Source organism: Lathamus discolor, chromosome 15 (genome assembly GCF_037157495.1).
Source record: "Lathamus discolor isolate bLatDis1 chromosome 15, bLatDis1.hap1, whole genome shotgun sequence".
Lineage (NCBI taxonomy): Eukaryota > Metazoa > Chordata > Aves > Psittaciformes > Psittacidae > Lathamus > Lathamus discolor.
The window spans coordinates 1,420,142-1,442,674 of NC_088898.1; the positions used below are offsets into that span (position 1 = coordinate 1,420,142).

Below are 22,533 nucleotides of genomic sequence, written 5' to 3' on the forward strand. Positions count from 1 at the left end.
ATGCTGAATTTTGAGCAAGTAACAGAACACAAGGAAAGTTTCAAAGGCCTGAAAAGAGACTAATAGTGAAATGAAACAGCTTAGTAACTTTAGCCTCTTTGTCTGGTACTGATGCCATGCTAATATGGGACACAGCCAAATGGGCCATGGAATGTCAATCCATTGCTCCAGAAAATTGCTCATCAAACAAGAAATCTTTCTTTTGAGGAGATTATGAATTCAGTTAATAAAGGTAATTCTGCTGACATAATAGATTCAGACTCCTGCAAAGCAGTTGACTTAATCCTGCATGACATCCTGTTAAAAACAGCACTCAACAAAATCAATGTGGCCTATATTAAATGGATGGAAAATTTGGTAACATCATCTAAAAGTAATTATCTGATGGAGGAATTCCTAGTGTGTCCAAAAGGATTTACTCTTGCTGCATATTATCCACTGCTTTTATCAATGATCCGGAGAGTAAGTATAAGGACATTACTGGTGAAGTCTGTGTTAAGAATGAAATCTAGAAGACAGTAATCTGTAAAACCACTCTTCTTGTTTTACTATTGACCACATTTATCTACTGATACTTGGTATTTTTACTGGCTTGGCAAACCCCAGCATCAGGCTGGGCATGGCAGTGGTGTTTCTAGTGCAGCACGTACTAGTATCGATCAGGCTGTGATTAACAACCTGCACCGCCTGGGGACAAAATGAATATTCACATTTGTTCAGTTGTCTATTGGGATCAGATATTTGTGTCTTTGGCTGATGCAGCCAGAAGACTGCCCTGGCCTCTTGGAAAAGAGCAGAGTCCTGATTCTGAGTGAGGTTTGCGACAGGCAAAGCAGAGTATTAGTCTACAATGCCATCCCCTCACTTTTCCTTGGAAAAGGAGAGGGAGTGAAGATGGTGGTGCTCCTCCTCTGAGCAGTGTCTACCTCCCTGCTGCTGCTTTTGGCTTTCACTTGAGAGCTGCTGGATGGCGTTGTCATAGAAACATGAAAGGGGGATCTGGGAACCCTCCAGTTGGGGCTATGCACAAGAGAGCACATTCCACCCCTATGTATCTCAGTCTCTACAAACTCAATGCCTTTCTACCAGACAGCACAATTAACCAAGTCCACTGTGGCGGCAGTCCTTGCTCACAGTGGCCCAGCCCTTAAGTAACCATCATTTCCAGGTGCCCAGGATCTGTTCTTTCCCTCAGGGAAGCAGCACAGCCACCAGCTTTGCTGCAAGCAAGTTAAAATCCTCAGGGACTTCTCTACTTACATAAACTGGGATAGCTGTTTACTGGCTCAGGGCCACACCACATCTGCAAAGGATTTAGCCCACAGACATACGCTGCGTTCATTCTCCACTGAGATGGCTATGCAGTCAGTGTCTGTTTTGCTTTGCATTCAGCTCCATATAGATTAATTTCATCAGTAATGAAGCAATATCTTTGCTGATTGACACTGGGTTTTTACATCGTTATCCACAGAGACAGGGAAAAACCAACCCAGTCAAACAAATTCCAGTCACAGTCATAAATGATCTTTGGTTAACTGAGCGTGCCTTTGAGCATCCCAGGGGATAGCAGCAATGGAACTCTTAGCAAACCTGAGGGCAACCTGACTTGACAGAGCATAACAAGGCAGGACACAGTCTGTTGTGTTAGGTTACTCTGCTGCTTCTCCCTTTTGGCTTGCCTGTTAGTGGTAAACCAAATGTAATCAAGGGGAAATCAAGTGAATTTAGTAACATAGGGTCAATGTCCCTAGGGACTGCTCTTAGGCAGTGGGATATATAAAGCTCTTCTGCTCTCATAACCTCTTACAATTGCCTATACTGGTGTAGATCAGCTCTGCTACAAGACAGATGTGCATCTAGATGAGTTGTGTGGCACATCTGCACACCCATCATTGCACTGCCCTGCTCAAGAACTTCCACCCAGGTGATTAGATAAGCTCCTCATGATGCCATCTGCAGATGATGCAGGTCTGAGATTAACGGGCTGCAAATTGCTGAGTAGATAAAAAGAACTGAAAGGAAGGAGGAGGGCTTTTGAAAGCCACTGAAGGTCCAAAAGAAGTGCTACAGAGAGGAAAAGAAGCAAACAAGGAGTGGAATAGTGGCTGGCAGCATCTGCTGTGTGGGTAGGACTTGATGGCAAAGGAAGAAGCAGCAGCAGAGGTAGGATGGGGGACCCAGTTTCTAGATTTTGATTGACTCTTTAGATTTTGAACATATAACTCTTTGTGAAGGAGGAGGCTGAGATCTTGCCATTCTTGAAAGCTGTTTGATGCTTTGTTGAAAGGTGGAAGCAGAACAAAGTAACAGTTGAGGGAAAAGCTGCAGAGCACAGTAGAACAAGCTTAAAGAGAGTACAGAGCTTGGAGTCTTTGCTGCCAAGTACTCTATTCTCCAGTTCAAAAAGTATTTCCTTTCTTATAATTGATGTAACAAGTACAGCCAGGTGTGTACTAACCTGCATGTTTCCATCCAGTCACACTAAGCCCAGGACACATGGTAAGTCAGAAGATTTTTGAGCTTTGTTACTAGATATGACAACAAGGTGACTTGCTTAAACCCAGGTGGTTGTGGAGGAGCTGATAACCACCCGGCCCTATGGAGTTAATGATGAAATGATTGAAAATAGTCACTTTTTCCTATGTTCTGGAAGAGAATGAAAACTCACTCAGCAAAATGTGCATCTAGTTCAAACCATTCTTTGGCACTAGTGTTTTTGGCAGAAAGTTGTCATTGATTCTGCCATTAAGTGACCATTTTGCAGAGCTACATGTATGAGAGATCAGCAGTGAGAAAAGAAAGCCTGTGAAAGCTGCATGGTGTTGAGATACTGGCCTGTCCTTCCTTAGACATTGGATAGAAGCTCTTCCCTGTGAGGGTGCTGAGGTGCTGGCCCAGGGTGCCCAGAGAAGCAGTGGCTGCCTCATCCCTGGCAGTGTTCAAGGCCAGGTTGGACACAGGGGCTTGCAGCAACCTGCTCCCCACCTTTTTCATTTCACATCACACACAGACCATGTGCAGGGAAATGTGCTGTTTTACCTGTAAACTGTTGATTTCAATGGCCTCTTCCCAGCCCGGTGCTATAAATCCTCTCATGCTGCTGGAGAGCCCATTTACTATGGCAGGTTTCCATGGCAACCTTGCAGGCAGGGTGCAGGCAGCCCCCACCTTCAGATTCACCTCTTGATAGGAAAGCCCCCAGTGGGCCTTGCATAGCTACTCCTACCCTAACGCACTTTCTCCCAGTAAGTGGATGTGTTTTAGCACATCAGAGAACAGTTGCCCTTTTCCAGACTTCATTTGGCATGCAACATGACAGTCAGATATTCTGTAGGTCTAGTTCTTTCCTGACACACATTTCTGTTGTTATTTTAGGACATCAATAGGAAAATGCAAGCTTAATATTTCCTTGTGGTTCTGGCTGTAATCACTGCAAAGGAAGTGTATCTCCTACTGCAGCAAATCCCTCCCTAGGCTTGGGGCAGCCTCCCACCTGCATTTGAGCTGTTCTCTGAGCAGCCCTCAGCACAGCTCGGTGACTGAGGAGATGACACAGGGCATGAGAGATGCATCTGCTTGTTCTAAACAACATGGGAAGAGCAGGAGCTGCTGGGATTAAAAATCAATACAAGAAATAAGATCAGTGGTAGCAGCAAAAACTGCAGCAGGAGTCTGACTCCTCCCTCTGCATCTCTGTTTTATGTTAATGTTATCTTACAACATTACCTGGGGATGAAGAAATTCATGTCTTATATCAGGAGCTGTGGCAAGACATAAGTGGGGGCAATATGTTCAGGTCAGTCTTATTATGCTGCTGATTTGAGAGATAAGAACCCTTAAGAATTACTTCAACATATTGTGGTCAATCTGATGCTCTGCAGGTTCAAATCAAAACCCCATTTATTAAATGTCTTTATCCTTGTCTCTTGTTCTGTCACAGATCCCAGGGGCACAGGATTGGGTGCTGGGCTCTCTGACTTCAGAGCAGTTCACTGTTTTTATCAGTTGCCTCTTCCCACCATATGCTTACTACAAAATTCCTGTCACATCCTGCTTGCAGTTGAAGTCTAGATTTGTGCTTTGATTGTTTGCTAACTGAGAATTGCTGTGAGGAGGGATTTACAATGTGAATTGCTTAGTCAGACAGTGTAAAAAAACCCCAACAAACAAGCACCATTTCCCTTCCTTTTAGCTGGATGAATTTTCCAAAAGCGAGGGAGCTCACAGCACCCTCACAAAGCAAAGCACCAGAGCAAACCAGCTAGAGAAAGAAAGGAGTGTGTCTGCCAGAGCTGCGAGCTATTGCCTGCAAGATCCTTGGGGTGTATGTGGAGGGTGTGAAAGCCCAGCTGTATCGTACACAGCTGCTTCCAAACACAGCCTGAGGAGGAATTTCTGGGCTTGGTTCATGTGCAGATGCACTTCCTGAATTCTGCTGGGCCCTGTGGGTTATTGGTTTAAATAAATAACCCCACCAGTGACAGTGCACAACAGCGGAGGCTGAAGCCTCTGGGAGGTGAGTCTGCTGCCTGGATGATGTCAAACCAAACTCCAAACAGCCTTGCACAGAGTTGAGTAGTCACCAAACCCACTTGCCTTTGCTTTGCCATCCACGCTGGAGCACGCTGAGTGCCATAGTGAGACAGGGCTGTGCACTTCTGGTCCCACTTCATCCTTGTGCACATAAAGGCAGCAGAAACTGCTGGCTGGGAAAAAGCAGAGACTCCTATCTGGACCGTATGCATCCTGTGGGACAATCCCATCGGATCAGTTAGCAGCATTACTCTTGGCAGATTCTTGGCTGCAAGAAATTTTGTAATATCCTTTCCAGAAAAAGCATAAAATGGGTTTGTAAAGCCCCCGCTGGGTATGCGATAGCCTGTAGTCTGGTTTGCTAAAAGAAGTAGGAGTAGTTTTGAGTACCTCTGTAGGAAAATCAGAGTGTGAGGGCTGATGCATCATAAGTGCCATATGAGTGAAAACACAGGGCTAATTCTGTCTCAGTTCCCCGTGATAGGAGCTGTGGAGTCAGCAGGCCAGAACCGTACATGACTGGCTCATTCTGCTCATACACATCTAAAACACCCATCTGAATGGATTTGTTCCTGTCTGCCTTGGCTTCACACACTGCAGAAGTGGGATTTGGTCCAGTGATAGGTTTCTCTTAATTTCTGGGCAGATTTGTGGGCTGACGCTCCAAGATGTGCAGCCTAACATGCTGGCAATCTGTCACTCTCCTGGCTCTTGTCAGCTCCAACAGCTTGCTGGGAAAACACGCTGCCAGAAGAGATGCCAGTGTGATCTGAGGGACTAGGGAAGCTCTGCCTGTCAGCACGTGCGTCCCTGCTCCACTTGGCTCCTCTGTCAACCCATCCAGCTGGGACCAGCCCTAGGCTTTCCTGGTGACTGTCACAGCTTCCCATCTTCCCAGATCTTCACCGGAAGTTGCCTTCCCACTGCTGAGCTCTCACATTACTGCTCTCTCCTCTCTCTGGTGGACCAGTTCACTTGGCATGGTGGCTGCCTGTGAAGCCCGAGGCTGTATTTAGGGCTCTTATCGCTTGCAGACCCTGAATAGCTGTGGCTCCCCTCTTGGACAAGCTCTGCGTTCCTGGCACTGAAACCTCTAATCAGGCCAAAATGGTGGCTTGGTACAGCTTGAAACAAGAACTTTGTGACTCCAGTCTGGAGCTCAGGAATTCCTTGTTTGGTTAGGCTTGAAAAGCTGAACTGCTGGGGATATCTGACCTTTATTAGATTAGCCTGAGTCTGCTGCTTCAGGAGAGCTTCTCTAGAGACCACAGGGATCTGTGTGCATGAGAGGATGTGGTATCAGTGTCTTGCCTCACCAGCAGTACTTTCCAGCTATAATGAACACTTACAATCCTGACATTGCTGCTTAAAGCAAATCTGTAGGATTATAAAGCATGAACAAATGACTGAGGACATAAACCAGAAAAAAAGAGCTCAATTCAATATAGACCAATATGCTGCTGAAACATCAGTCTTTGTTCTGCAGTGCAGTGGGACCTGGAGGATACAGGGCCTCTTCTTGGGGTACTTGCTGGAATCCAGCCCCCAGCAGTATGAAGAATGAGAACGAAGAGGAGAGTGAATCACTGCTCTAGCAGGAGTTTTGCTGCTGCTGCCCACTCCAGGCTCCGATCAAAGTGGCAATGGCAGCTCTGGTTTGTCCTGGCAGAACCTGCTGTCCGGAGCCTCCCTGGGTTTCCTCTCCTGTCTGCGAGCTGAGCTTGCCCTCTGCTGTTTCCTAAGTGAACTGTTCCCTTTCGTTAAAACTGAGGTAAGAGCAGCGAGACCTGAAGAACCGGAGGGGTTGCCCCCAGATTTCAAATACTGAAACTTCAAAATCGTGACACGTCAAAACCTGACACCCACAAAGGGGGAAAAGCCTCATCAGAGACTTCAGCGCATGCTTACTTTATGTTCTCAAGCTTTTCTTTTTCATCACAAAGACCAGAACCCCTTTTCATTTCCCCCTAAATAAAAGCCAGTATTCAGATCTAAGTTCTGTGCTCTCTGGAGACCAGGCATCCAGGTGTGACTGAGTCCTCCTGAGAGCAGGACCAAAGGCAGGATGAGCCCACACTGGGAGATGTGAGGAGAGTTGCCTTGGGACAAGAGGTGTTCTGCAGTGAGGACTCAGGTAGGTCTGGTTTCTCTCCTGCTCTGCACCATACCCTCTCTCCATCCCAGAACCTCAGAGCTGCTTCCACCCGGGCCCCAGGTTGGTCACACTGCTTCTCTGTTGCCCTCTCCTTTGCAGCCAGCCAGCCAGCCCTAGGAACGGTCATGTCCAGGATGTGAGACGCCCTGGAGAGGACTCGAGGGCTTGTCAAGAGAGCTGCTGGCACCTTGCTGCATGTTTGCAAGCTGAGCTGGGTGCTCAGGCCTCTCTTGTTGCTGTTTGTTTTCTCCTCTGCTCATAACAGCCTCTCCCTGACCTGTTGCTCTCACCCTGCACAAAGGGGCTCAAACAAAGGTGTGGTGATGGTTGATGTTCTCCTGGGCTTGTGGGACTCCTCTGGACATCATCCTGCTCCTCCCAGCACTTACGGGCAGGGCAGGGACCGACCTGATGCTGGTCTTATATGAACTTTTGTGTTCCCAGCTGGTACCAGGGAGCTGGTGCCTGTGGATGGTTCAGTCCGGGGAAGGAGCAGTAAATGGGATGTTCAGTGTTCAGATCTTGCTCACACCTCCCTTTGGAAGTGGCTCCTGGGATTAGCCAGCATAGAAAGACTGTAGCCATCCCACGGATCATCTCTAAAGTGCTTTTCTATGTGACTTTGCACAGCTCTTAAGTGAAGACTTTGTTCCATGCATGGGTGACACTTCAAAAGGTAAGTGTTAACTGGGCAGTAACAGGATGGCATAGGAAGGAGTTGTCTGACTGGTCAGAGTCAAAAAGTCATTGCCTCAAGGGAGCGCATTAGACTCACGAGCTCCCAGGGCAGCTCTTCAAGTGCATTGAGCCAGAGCAGGGCTTTTACCAAGGGGTCATATCCCTGTCCCTCCCCAAGATCCATCACAAGGCTGAGAAATTAAATAACAACGGGTCACATTCACAAACGCCACAGATGTGAATGGTGAAGGGGCTTTATTGGCAGTCAGCAATGGTAGATGAGAAAAAGTATATATTTATAGGCATAAAAGTGCCCTCAGCTGTTCTCCAAAGGCAACAATGACCAGTCCTTTCGCATGGTTATTTCAGTCATGGGTATCAAGGAAGCAGAGATATAGCACAGCTGAAAGATGGGACACAGTTTTGCACCTGAGGAATCAGTTTCTCCAGCAATGGGCAATGAGCTGCCATTTTCCTCTGTGTGGTCATAGCAGAGATTTGGGTAACTTGATTTTAAACTGAGGATTTATCACTATTGAAATAATTTAGCACTTGGTTTAATCTGGATTTTTCAAACACAATGGAGCAACTATTTTGAAGTCTGGAGAGTGCTGGATGGTTTTGTAACAGTGTTTGTGGCTCTTACAGCAACACCAAAACTCCCCTTTTCACACTGCTTTCTACAGAAACTTGCTCTATGAATCTTCCCCAGCCTGAAGTTATCAAGATTCAGTTACTGCTCATTGTATGCAATAAGTTCCCATCAAGGCCTTCTCTGTATCTGACGTGTTCCTTTGGTTTTTCTGTAGAAGACATACAGATTTTTACTCTCACATCTTATCCTGTGTGTTGGGTGGTTTTAAAGTAACTGCCAAATAGGACTAACCAGCTAATAGCAGTGAGGATTTTGCTGAATAAGCACTAACATAGCTCAAAGAGCATCAGCTCTGCCAGAATCAAGCACACACTGGAAACAAGCTGTGTGTAAAAGCAGTGCAGAGAGTTTTCAGGAGCAGTTCTGTGTTTCAGCCGCCAGCTCTCTAACCAGTTCTGCCTTGGGCGTGAGGGGAAATTGCCTATAGCAAAGACATGTGAGAACTGATGCTAAAACATGTCTTTGGTCTCTTGCTTCTGCAGATGTGGCCTTGGCTTGGAAGAGTCTCCAGAAAGCCAAAGCAGTGGTATGTGTGCTTTGAGGAACACTTGCTGTCACCTTTATCACTGTATCACCTGCCTGTGCATCACTTCCACAGAGGTTTCTTTCATGGATGTAAACTTGCCATTCAGTTTGTTCTTTTGCAAGGAACATACAACCTCTTTACTCATTTACTAAGTGATAAAAAGAGGGTAAGGGGAAGAGCAAGAAGTATTACCCAATTTCATAACGCTTTTCCACACTAATGACAAGGACAGGTCAAGGTTTGCTTTGCTTGTGGCTGAAGCCCTGAGCAGAGCAATAGCTGACACTCACTGAGCTGGGACATCCTCTCAACTCCTGTCCTACTGTCCGCCTAGTAGGAAACATAATAATGTTTCTGTCAGGCCCAGCAGCTGCAATCCTGGCAGAGGATTTGCTTGGATGAATGCACAATGGTACCCAGCTGCATGACACTGGTATCATGCTGCTGGAGTTGCTGTTGGCTGGGGTACTTCCAGTTTAATGCTGGGTTTAACACCAGAGCAGCTCTGGTACAAATCTGAGGCACACATAGCTGCAGAGTGTAAATAATGGAGAGAGTTTATTTCACCTCTTATCTTCCCAGTGAATTGCATTCTTTCCAACGGTAGGAAATACCGCACGGAACATGCTCAGACATGCCAGTATTTACAGAGTCACTAGGAGCTGCAAAATTAATCAGAACAGTAGCGTGTGCCAGCAAGGGACCATAGAAATAAAACATATGTCTCTCTTCAAAAGAAAAATCTGTCTTTTCACAGCTACAAAAGATTGAAAACAAATTCTATCATCAGACATGGAGATGTGCCAAATCCCAGGCAGCCAGGAGAAAGCTTTGGCATGAAAAAAGCTTTGGTGAGTTCTGAGTTACTGGAAAACTGCTGGGACAGGGGGGACTGTTTTGGTGCTGGAGGGAAGGGAAGGTGGCAAGCGATAGTGAAAGCCCCTCTTTACTGAGGGAAGAGCGTATTTTTATCAGCTTTCTAATATTCCCAGAGGAATGTCACAATGCATGAGGAGTCACCTTGCTGGAAAGAGCTCAGGCAAAGATGCAACATTAATACCCACCAGCTACAGCAAAGCAAAAGCTACTTGTCCTTAGGGTATTTTTTCCTAGAGTTAACTGAAGTGATGTAAAGACAGCAGGTTTTGTTCACTGTCACAGGAAATACAAATGTGTTTAAATTCATCTCTAAGAGACAAAGTGGGATAAGAAAAAAGCAGGAAATTTAACCAGATTCCAGAAGACTCTTAAAAACTAATGACAAGGATAGGCTTCACTTGTTATTTTTGCATCTATTGGGTGTTTATTTGTGAGCTGGTTATTGGCTGGGAGCAGTTTAAACTGCCAGGCTTTGATGTGTATGGATGCTCTTCCCTCCAGAGCAACAGAGCTTTGTACCATGCCCATGGTACACTCACATGGCTCACTGCCTGGGCCCTGCTCTGGGTAACAAGGAGAGCAAGAGAAGTGTGTCGAGTGCATCTGCCAGAAGCTTTGCTGGAGCCTGTGGTTTCACATGTGAATCTCTTTTCTTGCTCCCAAGCCATTTGAATCAGGGAAGGAAAGAGGAGTTGGATGCTTGTAACTGGGTTTAAGTGACAAGGGCACAGTGTGACCTGGTGGAACACACTTCAATACCCAGGGTACCCAAGTAGCTGGGACACAGGATGCTAAAGGTAGCATGGGTTTCTGTGCAAGGTACTAACCAAATGGTCTGTGCTAGTAATCAACCACTGGGTCTGACCTGCAGGACTGGGTGACATGGAGACAGTGTGCACAGGGATTTCTACATCAAAGACTGAACTCTTACTCTTCTCTCCCAGAACTGCAGTGCTGGCAGGCTTTTTACCAAGCAGGAATGAAATTGTACCCAAGTGTCCAAAGGGCCATTTGGTTGGGGATAGTCCCCAGTGAAAACAACCATTTTAATTTAATGGTTAAGGAATATTTTGGACATTTACACGATTTTGCTATGCTGCAGATGGCGAGAGGAACAAAGATGAAACTGCTTTGAATGAGAAAAGCAATGAGATTCCTTCAGCCTACAGGTAAATAACCACCTCAGTGTTCAGCACTTAGGGGATGAAGAGGTGAAGGCACCTAAAGGGATTTGAAATTCTGCGATGCAGGACTTCAGGAAAAGTTTAGCATCTTCCTATTTATTAGAAAAAATTAAAAGTCTCCAAACAATGTCCCCTTGGCAATGTTGGCCAATGAGCCAGAGGAACAAGCCCTTTGACATCAATCCTCTGTATTAGTCTATCTGCCAATGCCTGCAATATCTTATCAAACCACAGTTTGCTTTGTGATTTCCCAGTGTTACCTGTTTGCCAGACTGCTGGCAACTGGTAAAATGCTGATCCTGTGGAGACGCTGAGAGCACCATCAGAACATGCTGTAGGAGCTCAGCTGCCATTCCTATCAGCAGTGTATTGATCAGTTTAATAATACACCCTACGTACTCAGTCATGGTTTTCTCTTTTCTTAAGAAAGGGAAGCTGTATTGCTCTCTGCCCTGCTCAGTCACAGATCTGTTTCCATGAGAGCCCTTCTGTGAGCTCTGGTCCATCCAGCATGACCCCCATGGAGGAATCAAGCTCAGCACCTTGCAGCTCTGCTGGGGAGGAGAATGTGGATGCTGAAGGCACAGCTGGGACATGGTCTTCTGCAAAGTGCTTGTTCAGACCAAGAAGGGACCATTTCAGGGAGCAGACAGATTCAAGAGGTCACACAATACAAAAGAAAACATCTCCCTGCTCTCTGTGTCACCCACCTCAGTGCCCTGCAAAGAGCAGTCCATGCTCAGCTGTCCAAAGTGGCAGCTGGAACAATGTCCTGATTCCTGCATGCCACCTTCCATCAGGCCGCAAGCCCAGTGCTGAGAAGCTGGAAGACTTGTGGAAAAAATCACCCCAGAACAAGTTAGAGCAACTCAAGAAGAGAATCCAGGAGCAGAAGCAAAAGCAGGAAGCAGCACCGCAGGAGAAACGCCTAGTTTCTGCCTACGCTAAAGAGCCACTGCAAAAAAGAGGCCTGAAGAGAAAGGTGTGCAAAGTGATGTCTGCTCCTCCTGCTCCAGCTCACAGAGGTCAGTAGCAGTGTGGCACCTATGGAGAAAGGCTGAAGCTGTGTATTACCCAGCAGTGCTTTGGCACAGCTGAATAACAGACCCCACAGCTCCCACCCCACACTTTGGTGTATGCTGGGCAGCACCATGTTCACATGATAAATTCATTTACTCGTGCAGCCCCTGGGGGAGCTGTGAACCACCCTGCTCTATAGCTATGAACTTGATTCCTGGATTTGCTCCTCCACTGGATTTACTCCCCCGAATGCACAAATTTATACATCTCTTTCCACAAAATAGGAAAGAATTTGTTGCAAATATATATTCTATATCAAGCATGAAATACCAAAGAGCAGCACAGTAGTGTGGAGAGGCATCACAGGTATTTAAAGCAGGAATTGTGGAGTTCAGAGGCGTTAGAGTGGATTTAACAGTTCATTCAGTGGAAATTGTGTTGATCCGGAAGCAAATATTATTAGACTTCCTCATTCTGCTTTGCTGCTAAGTTTGGGCCTGAAGGAGCATCCATCTACAGCTGTCACTTCAGTTTAGAGTGATTTAAGGTCTGAGATTGCTGGGACTAACATGCAGACTCGATAGCAAGGGCTACCCTGTCAGCAGGGGATTACTGCGGGTGTATTAGACTAGAGAGGACAAGCTGCAAAGCTGTGCATAACAAATCTTGTTGCTGTAATAGCCTTAGTGTTAATTCATAGGGCATTATGATCCCTGTCACACAGCACCAGCTTCCACAGGCATTTCCCTTAAGTTTGCTCCAAGTCACCTTTACGGTGGTGTCTGGAGGTATTTGGTGGGTCTGTGGCAGTGCAGGTCTGTGCTGCCATCTCCCATTTTCAGCTGATTCAGGCAGTGCTTTCTGTCACCAATGTGCAGTTACCCCCACCCCTGCTAACGCCCAGCAGCCAAAGCTGCAATCCCCACTGAGCCTCTTTCCAACATACCCTTGGGGAAGGCTGCTTTTGTCTGGGTTTAACCAGGGTCATTTTACACAACTGAGTTAGGGAAGTACCAGGCAAACAGGCAAACAATTCCACTTGCAGAGCAGAGGCAGCCTCTGAGGCTGCACATTAGCAGCTCCAGATGCTCGGCTCAGACACAGTTCAGTTTGTGTGACTGGACTCCACCATGAAACGTGTCCTAGTTGCTTTGCCAGGTATTTCCTCTCATAATACCAGTGGTCTGGCCTAGGAAACCTGCTCCTGCTCTTCACACATACAGGAGCTTGGTGCTATCGTATACTGGCCTTTGCACTGCTCCTGGTAGCCTAACATGTCTCAAGTACCTGTTTGTTCAGGTTTTAGTGTTGTGAACTTGGGGTTTGCCCTCTCCTTGTCTGATGAAGAGCACAGAATACCAGGCAGAGAAGAATTTGCCATCCCTGGACAAGGGAGGGGGTTATAAAAAAGCCCCCCCCCCCCCTCCCCGATCCAGGTTAGCAATGCTGCATCTTAACAGTTTGCTACCTGCACCTTGCCCTAGCATGCGGGGTTTGTGTACTCTGTACAGAAGGTTAGTCTGGATCTCCAGAGAGACATGGAAGGGAAGGTGTCCCATTGCACCCACATTGCCAGTTGGGTTCCATCTGCACAGTTCACTGTTGCACACACAGACAGAGTCACAGATGTAACCCCAGGGATGTAACCAGGCCAGTGCTTGCTTTGCCAGGACATCTGCAGTACCACAAAGAGTTCGGTGACCAGTGTCACTAAAGAGACTTTCACTTTTGTGTTCCAAGTGAACAGAACTGAGTTTGGTTTGGTGGTGACAGCAGTTGTATCTAAAGTTTGATTTTAGGTGCACACCAATTCTTTCCTGTGCTTTTGTTGTTTTGTTTTTTTTCCCTTCTGATTAAAGACCAAAGAGAGAGAAGCTCAGCATGGAGAGTTCGAACACAAAGCCAGAGGCAGCCTTCACCCAAGTCCTCTGCACTCGAGAGAGCAGCAACAGGTAAAGGTAAGGATGAAAAGCATGAGCAATTACATGGATTGATGCACCAAACTGCTAGAGGTCAGTGTCATCCGGGCACCCACCTGCCAAAATCTTTAGCTGGGTGTTAAACCAAATCCCACTGTCAAAGACCAGAGCCAAGTTATACCAAGCAGGTAACAAAGAAAACCACCGAGGGTTATGGTGGTTCTTTCCTGTGAGGGTGGTGGGGCCCTGGCACAGGTTGACCAGAGAAGCTGTGACTGCCCCATCCCTATTCAGTTCTGTGTTCCCCACTGAATTAAGAGTGCCCTCAAAATGCAGGGATTTCCTGGCCTGCAAAATAGGGATTAAACCAAAGTAGTCAGATTAATTATTCCCAGCCTTACTGCAAAGTCAACAGCAGGAGCAGTAGTCCCAGTCCCACATTCTCAGGTTTCTTTGACCAGTATGCTAGCTGCATGTTTGAATTACTGCAGTAATTTACCCATTAAATGCTATTACTTTACATAGGAAATGGTTGTGTTCAAACTTAGTGGGGAGCCAGGCAAAGTAGTGGAAGTGCTGTGGGTGCTGCTCCCTCAAAGTTGTTGTATTTTACACCAGCCAAGGTACCAGGTATGTAACCTGTGTGAACCAGAAAGAAAAAAACCCAAGCTATCTAATCCCATGCAGGTGAAATTATGAACACAGTGGCACCATGTGCTCAACTACCTAAAGATAATATAAAATGCATGAAATATGTAATAATTTCCTCTCCCTCCTCTTTACTTTTTTTTTTTGTTTTAATGGATTGTTTGAAAAATGGCTCCATCTTCCTCCAAGAGAGGGTCATAATAAGAGCATGGCACATGAAGCATTCATCATTGTAACTGCCAGTGTCATGGTGTCTTTATTGGCTATTAGTTTCTGTCAGTGCAAGAGCCAAGGCAGGGCTAGAGGAGATGAATGAGGGGCAGGGGTCAGAGCCAGAGCACTCAGGAATTTGATGAATTAGAAATTTGCTGTAGTTAACAAAAAATTAAGTCACAACAGCTATAAAATATTCATCCGTTCATAGGTAGAAAAACCCCCAGAGGAATATTAAAATCAAAAGATGTTCTTCTAGTGACTGTTTGCATCAGAAATGCAGCTGCTCTTGAACTTTAGCAAAGGAGTTTCTGTAGTTAATAAACACTGCGTAGATAAAAAAGATTTAATTGGAATCGGACAACATGGGAAGTGAAGATTGTGAGATCTGCATTCGGGGAAGCTGAGGCAGCATGCAAAATAAACACTTCCTGCATCGCTAGTTCTGCTAAATTAGAAACCAAAGTAATAGAGCAAGGTGTTCAATAAAGACACTGATGGATCTCGGCCTTCTTCAGCCCACCAGATTCTGGCAATTCCATCCATAGTTACTGCTGTCAGGCACAGGTCTAGTGTATAAGTCCTCTGAAGGGTTCCAGAGTAAATCCACATGATCATAGGGAGTGACTTCAGCTGCTCAGAGTGAAGCTCTTCCTTGTCTTAAAAACTTCATTCTCTTTGTGACATGACCTAAACTGCACGATCAAGATGTGCCTCAGAGCATCTTAGAGTCTGCTGCCAATCCTGCTGCTGTGAGCAGCTGTGACTCTGTCAGGGGCCATGGTCCAGATCCTAGGGCTGTTGGCTGAGATGCTGCTTTACTCCAAGCAATGGGGATCTCAAGATGATCCCACTGACCAGTCTCTGAAGCTGCTCTGTGTTCAGCAGGTGATTCTCAGAGGTGCTGCACACAGCTCAGCTCATGGACAAGTTTACTGAGCAGAAGATAGAAAAGCCTGACTCGGTGACTCAGTACTGAACCACATCTTTGAACTGAGACCGATATTGATTTAAGAGTAAGGTCTGTTCTGTAAAAAATAAGCTTGAATATTTTCAATGGGGAGAATTTCCATGCAAAACCCAAACAAGTACCTGTTTAGTCACCTACAACTGCTGAAGTGTTTGCAATAAATACATGATTATGCCAGTGCAAGTATTGGCATGCTGTGAATGCAGTCTGAAATGCTGAAGCAAAACAGTGATAAATGTCTATTATGTGACACCACCTATTAAGCAGGAAAAATTTGTGCTGCATGATGCATCATTCATTTTTGCATTATACATTGTCCCTCATTCTGTATTGTTCATTGATTCTTCCCCGCTGCATCCTGCTGATTCTCACCAGTTTCAAAATGATTTAGTTTACTCCAGCAAGTTTGAAGTAATCACAGATACCCAGTAAGGACCAGCTGTCTGCGGCTGCCATCAGGGAAGGATGCTCTCAGACACCTGCAGGTTGATGTCCCTACCTCTTAGTATTCCTGAGGGCTCTGGGGGGGGTTCAATGGTTTCTGAATAAAACTTGTAAGAACTATGTGTGTATGCTACAAGTGCTAAATTATATAGATGCTAATGGTAAAGCCTTTGGAAATCACTGAACCTTCATGTGCTGCCCTCATTTGATTCACGAACCAACTCTCTGTCAGCTGGTGAACAGATGTGAGCAGAGTAACAGCCTCCACAGCTAGAGTGCTTTAAAACCTTCTTGTTGCCCAAGCATCAACTCTTTTTGTAAAACCTGCCCTGAAACTTTTTAGATCCGGCAAAATCCCCATTAAAAAGACATACTAGAGTTGCAAACTCCTTACAAAGAACATGTGAGAGTTTAACAGTTAAATACAAATCCCTTGTTTCAGGTGCAAAGCTGCCTGGTGCTTCTGCCTGGAGAGAAGGTCAGAAGTTAGCTAGGAAGTTGCTTGGTCCACCCACTACCTTTCCAAACCTGAGGAGCACAGCTGAAGAGCAGACCACAGCAACTACCCCCAGCAAGGCACCAACCAAGGATACAAAGCACATACTCAGGAGCTTGCACTTGCAAAGCCAGTGTCACAATGAACACAGACACACAAGGCTCCACCAGGACACTGCAAAAGGAAGGGTGGAATCTCTGCAGAGATACCTGGGGATCCATTCTCCTCCACCTGGACCTCAGGACACAGCTCTCTCTGCCTTCAGTGGGGAAAAAATATGCTCTTCAGCAATGAAAGATGGAGCCATGCCCAGGACCTCAAGAAACAGCAGCAGAGGAAAAAGTGCATCCCCTCAGAGACAGAAAAGCTTAAACAGCACTGCACAGAAAGAGTCTGAGAAAGAAAACCTTAAACACTCCTCAAAAAGGAGGGTGAACATTAAGAAACCTCACCCCTACAGCCCTGAAATTATTCAGGAGTTTATGTATCAAAAGAAGGAAGAAAGAAAGAAAAAAAGCCTGGAAGAGAAAAAGTCCTTGGTGCAGGCCACGGAGCTGAGAAATAAGAGATTGCAGGAAGTATATAGGAAACAGAGAGAAGCTGTAGGAAGGAAAACATGTTCTGATCAGATGCAGAAGCTCACGGGTAAAACAGCATCTGCAAAAGGGTGTCCTCAGAGTAAACATGAACGAGTAAGTCATCATTGGTTTTGGAAACTGAAGCCCCTCCAACCTTGATAAGTACAGCAGGAGATGAAACACTTCCTGCAAGTGCTTCAAAGTATCCGTAGAGTTGCGTGATCCAATTATTAACTGGAACAAAAGCCAAATATTACCCTTGTATTGCCCAGGTATTTGATGCTGACACTAATGATCTCTTCTGTTTCAGGAGCAAACCACTGCTGGCATTCCAGAGAGGAGTTTCACGGCCTGGGTGGATAAAACATCCTGGACTCTATTAAGTGAAGACTACACAAGCAGGTACTAGACATAAACAGCACCTTTGAAAGCCTCTTTCTCAGCACTCTGCAGACTTTTCACATTATTCTGTTGTAAACTATAAAAAGCAGAGCAATGGACCAATGGAATACCTCACCTTAAACCAGCCTTGCTGCACCCTGGTCTGGGAGCATCCAGGAGTGCTTTGCAGCATAGGAGGACACCAATGCCCTGGCTCTCCAGGTTGAGGCAAACTTTTCATCCCACTTCTATGTTTTTTTAGTTTTACACAATAATTATTCCTCGCTAGTCCCTGGCTGATTTTTCACCTCATCTGTCAGCAGTTCATGCTCCATCCTGAATCTATAATTTGGCAAAGGTATCTATAGGCAGAGAACTCTTTCTATTGTGAAGTGCTTTAGCTGAAGATATTGGTCTGGGCAGAAAGTTACTGTTACTTTGTCTTTATAACATGGTATTTCTCCTTTCTGTTTAAACAGAAGTCAACTAAAAGCAGTTCAGTCACTTAAAACCAGAGAGGCATCAGCTTCTCCAGCAACACCAGAGTCCAAGTGCTGGTTTGTCAGTCCTCTGAAACGCGAAGACTCGAGGGACTGCTCTCCCCCAGCCTCGCACATGCCTCCCCTGAGCTTCTTTCTTCCTCAGGAAGATACAAAACCTTATTCCAAGGACTTGACTTCTGGTCTTTCTCCACACAGAAGTAAACAGGAACAAGTGAAAGTCATACATAGTCTATCTAAGGAACTTTCAGAGAAGATTGAGATGGCAACCAAGAGACTGAATGCAGTGAGCTGGACTCAAGGCTCCACTGGCAAAACATCGTCAGAGAAAAATCGGGAACTTTACAATGAGTCTTCTTCAGTCCCAGAACCTGACACCTCCAAGCATGAGCAAGACAGCACAATGACCATACAACTGCTTCTGGATGCACCAGATCCTAACACATTAGTTGTGCCATCAGGTAGGGAATTTCAAGGACTGGCCTTGGGGGTAGCACTGGTGGAAGCAGCATCCCTGGAGAAACAGACGGAAATAGCCACTCCTTGACCTAGTGGGCTTAGATGCCCAAGTATTCCAAAGCTTCAAAGCAGTATTTAAGCCTCACCTCCCTTTGGCTATTGGAAGAGTTGTGTCTTGGCAAATCCTTGAGCAGTGGGTCCTCAGAAAGAGCAGTCATGGAGCCTTGAGTGCTGGGAGGCTTGTTCCCTGCTCAGCTCAGATCTAACTTAGAAATAATCTGAGTACTTTCTTCTCCTCTCATTGCACCTGTGAAGCTGTATCTCTGAATTTTATCTGTAGCTTTGCCACTGATTTTGGACATATCACTTCACCTTCTGGTGCTGAGGCTTTCCCAGGAGGGGAGAAAGGAGTTATAAACATAACCCTGTGTACTTAGAAACCCGTGGGTGAGAAGAGCTATATGGAAGTTAAGTGCTCACACATAAGTAGGCAGAAAACAGATGTCACAGCTGGGCCATTTCATTTCTACCAAGAGCATATTTATTAAATGTCTTCATTTGTCTTTTTAAAAGGTTTTGCTGTGAATAAGGGATCCGAGGTGGACACAAGCTTATTGCATGGAAAGCCCATAACTGGCACAGCCACTCCATTTCACAGATTCTTCTCTAGAAGGTAAACAAATTTGCATATATTATTCTCTAAATGCGCCCCCCATACACGTAGTTAAAATAAATGGCACCAATTCAGCACGGAGCCAGCCTCCTCTTTGCTCCTTACCCGGAGAATTGCCAAGTAGGCAGTTTTTGACACAAGATGTATTGAAAGAGGGAACCACCTGTTTGCGGAGAGCTGGAAGGTCGATGGGAGAGGTTCACCCGGGGTTTTTGGACAGATGGATCTCCGCTACAGGGGGGTTTGCCGCAGAGGCAGCCTCCCCGCAACGGGAGGAGGCGGGGAGCCGGGGACAGCGCTCCCCCCCCGTGCAGCCGAGGCTCGGCCCTTACTGCAGCGGCGACAGCACCGGTGGGGACGGGCTGGGGTCAGCGCTGCCCGCCAGGAGGCGCCAGCAGCCCTGCGCGCCCCTCCGCGCCCGCGGAGCTGCCGTAACCCCGAGGTGTCCCAGCAGGCGGCACTGCCAGCAGAGTACATGGGTTATCTTCACCAGTACCTAGTTAAATCTCCACTGATCTCCTTGCGCGGGATTACAGTGATTTAATCAACCGAATACTACACATTCATTTTTAGCAATTGTTTTCACTCTGCTCTGAAATGGGGTGAAGGATTCTGCTTACTACAGCTCTATTGGTTGTGTGTATGTGGAGCAACACCTCCCCACAAACGTGTTTCCTTGAACAGGACACATTGTCATTATTATGGAAAATGGCTTTTGAAGCAGGAAGTTTAGAGGAAAAGGACTGTGCTAACACAGGTTGGTTTCAGCAGCCTACGTTAATGAAATGTTTAATGCAAATGGCAATGAGTAGAAATCCTTCTGGTCTTAAAGAGCAAAGACCTACTCACGTGTCAGCCCAGGTGAGTTGTCTCTGGTGGCAGGAGGACCATGAAGAGACAATCACCATGGCTCAGCCTGTGCCCCCATCCAGCCACAGTGAAGAGCAAAGCCAAGCCCTGCAGGGGCCATGCACCTGCCAAGAGCTCTTCCCTTAGAGAATAAATCCCCCGAGCCCTGGATGATAAAGTATGACCTGGACAGGCATTGCCAAAGAAAGGACCTATGTGCAGCAAACTGGCCTCTGCTTCCCCACGTTCGAATTCAGAGACAAGGATGAGTTGCTGTGGGGATTCCAGCCCAGGTTCTGCTGGCCTGCACAAAGCTCAACTAGGAAAGAAGAGCAGTTTTTAACTGAAGGTGGGATTCAGTGCACAGCATTCTACTTCAGAAGATTGTTTCCAGCTTTATGGTGCGAAATAAACAAGAGCAGAATGAAAATTGGACCAGTAAGTCCAGAGAGCTCAGCTTAAAGAAGTTATGACAAATTATTATTGGAGTTCCTGAGTTAACCCTGTTCTTTGTGTGCAACTGCCACATTCCCAATGGTTGGGCTGGTTTCTGCCCCAAGAGATCATTTGCAAGGATTATAGAGCTGTTTTGCCACAGAAGATGGCAACTGTATAAAACTGGAGCACTTGTCACTCTGTGAGTGCAGTGAAGAGTCAGAGCTGTGTCTGTGCTGCCCCTCAGTGGGGTAGGGAGCATGGTGGGTCCATTACTCTTGCCTCGATGTGCATGTTTACAGGCAACTCTAATTCCCAGTAATGGATGGAAGGTGGTGCAGAACTCCCGCAGGCCCTGCTGGGAACAGCCCCTCAGCTGTAATGAACAAGCATCAAAGCAGAAATAAGACAGATTGTGCTGATCTCCTGAACAATGCAATCACTGAGAAAGTGAAGCACCGTGTGTTTGAGTCAAAGTCCTCAGAGCATCACACAAAAAACACCAATAAAACCTCTCAAACAATAAATCACAGCCCTGTTGCAAGTGCTATTTCAAAAGACGAGGAGAGCTACTTGCAGATAAAATATCACTGTATTTAGACATGGAAAGTGTGTTGCTGTATTGTGAACAGTTCCAGACTCATCACCCTGTGGGGTGAGGGCCCCTCTGATGCAGCATTGGGTGGCAGTAAGGGGATGATATAAAAGAAAGATCACCCTGGGTCTAACCCTTTCTTAGTTACTGGTAAAGTAGATAATACAAAGGTTCAGCGTAAAAGCCCCTCTATGAATTGGTTTTTATTTGCACATGAGCTAGATTCTCACTTTGGACGTAGTCCTGAGTCCTGCACACTCACTCATGGGAAGCAAAAGTGGGTGAAGTCCTTACACACAGGTGGGCATCACAACCAGTAAGGACAACATGAGGCTCCCATCATCCAGAACCAAGAGAACTCCACAAGGGGACTGAAGGAAGCCTGTTCTTCACCTTTACAAGCCTGTGCTAACAGACAGGGACAGTGCCCTGTTCTTAGCGCTCAGTAACCTGTGCCTGTATCACCAGCATAGCCAGAGCTGGGTTAGAAAATGCGAAGCAAAAGCAGCTGAATTGGGCCCTTGCTCTGACTTCCGCTGTTGCTACCAGTGACAATGAGTTATGAGTCTACAGCTGGCCACAACAGATACTGTCTTCAAGAGTTCATCTGAACAAAGCCACCTGTGAAAAGCTGACGGTTTGCTGGCCTCAGTCACAAACACAAACCCTCCTGGTTACAAAACCAGCTCTTGATCATCATCATCTTACCACAGCCCGTTTCAACAGCAGAGGTTTCTGTTTACATGTTTAATTATAGCTGTGAAAACAGTGACTCATGTTCATGCAAGAACTCCTGCAGGTGCCTCTTTCCATGAGAAACGTTCCTATTTCATGCACGGCTGCTCTGCCGGCTGCAGCGCGGCTGATGGAGATGTGTTGCTAATGCAAATGATTCACTGATGGGAATTCTCCAAACCGCCAGTAAATGTGTATGCAATTTCATCCCCACTTTGCTGCAGTCACCTATACAAGTGGCTTCTGTTACATTCCTTAGAGGCAGTGGTTAGATACCAGGTCTGCCTCCCACTGTGGACCCAATAATGCTTTTTAGCCAAATCCAAAGAGCCTCATCTGGGAATTGTGATGGTTTATGCCTGCCACAGAGCTGGTTGTGCCTGGAGGAGAGGGGTTGCTGGCTGCTCCTGTGTAATCCCAATACTGTCTGTAGAATCTGCATTGACTTCCACTGGTGTTGGCAGTAGCCTTCCCAGGAAACTGGCAGGGCTGGATTTGGACCTCTGCATCAGTCTCTCCAAACAGAAGTGGGCATTTCTCAAGAGCCAAAGGAAACAGTGGCATTGGATAAAAACCTCTCACATCACAAAAGCAGAGACAATGCTCAGTGCCTTTACCAAGTTAATACTAGAACTGCTTTTTACCTCCTCTCTTTTTCCTTTCCTCTCACCCACCTTTGCTCCCACTTTCAGAAGACTACATCCAAGGTGCATTAGTGGAAGCTGTTCTAATTGTTTTAGCAGTTTCTGGGTCATGAAAAACAAAGAAAAGCTTATTAAGGAAAAAAACGAGATAAGATTTCCCTAAGCTGATTGCTGATTGAGAAAAATATTCCACATTCATTTTTCTGCATGAAAAAGAAAACATCTGTCACTGTTTCAGTGTGTCTCAGTGTCCTGAGTGTGCTTCAGCTGAGGCTTGATCAATAAATGCCCATTTCACACCTTTCTTCCTAATCTTTTTAGTTAAGCTCAGAGAGTTAGAGATCAAAATAAAACAAAACCAGTT

At 46.1% G+C, this 22,533-nt stretch overlaps 1 protein-coding gene across 4 annotated transcripts; it reads left to right on the forward strand.

The window, feature by feature from the left end:
• The first annotated feature begins 2,061 nt into the window (after positions 1 to 2,061).
• Positions 2,062 to 18,953, forward strand: LOC136022309 (centrosome-associated protein 350-like). 4 transcript variants are annotated; one of them, XM_065695429.1, is made up of 12 exons: positions 2,062 to 2,163; positions 4,193 to 6,667; positions 7,319 to 7,364; positions 8,504 to 8,547; positions 9,305 to 9,398; positions 10,529 to 10,595; positions 11,037 to 11,635; positions 13,490 to 13,588; positions 16,267 to 17,012; positions 17,209 to 17,300; positions 17,759 to 18,240; positions 18,812 to 18,953. In XM_065695429.1, exons 3-12 carry the CDS (start codon positions 7,346 to 7,348, stop codon positions 18,913 to 18,915), a joined length of 2,346 nt encoding a protein of 781 aa, XP_065551501.1. In that variant the 5' UTR covers positions 2,062 to 2,163; positions 4,193 to 6,667; positions 7,319 to 7,345; the 3' UTR covers positions 18,916 to 18,953. The 4 variants fall into 4 exon arrangements, with proteins under 4 accessions (XP_065551501.1, XP_065551502.1, XP_065551503.1 ...); XM_065695430.1 differs by having other exon boundaries at positions 5,005 to 6,667; XM_065695431.1 differs by having other exon boundaries at positions 5,180 to 6,667.
• Positions 18,954 to 22,533: the final 3,580 nt, after the last annotated feature.

Coding starts and splice junctions, on each gene's coding strand:
- LOC136022309 (XM_065695429.1), top strand. Junction 8,548..9,304: donor TCCAGAAAGCCAAAGCAGTG/GTATGTGTGCTT, acceptor GTCTTTTCACAG/CTACAAAAGATTGAAAACAA. Junction 13,589..16,266: donor GAGAGCAGCAACAGGTAAAG/GTAAGGATGAAA, acceptor CCCTTGTTTCAG/GTGCAAAGCTGCCTGGTGCT.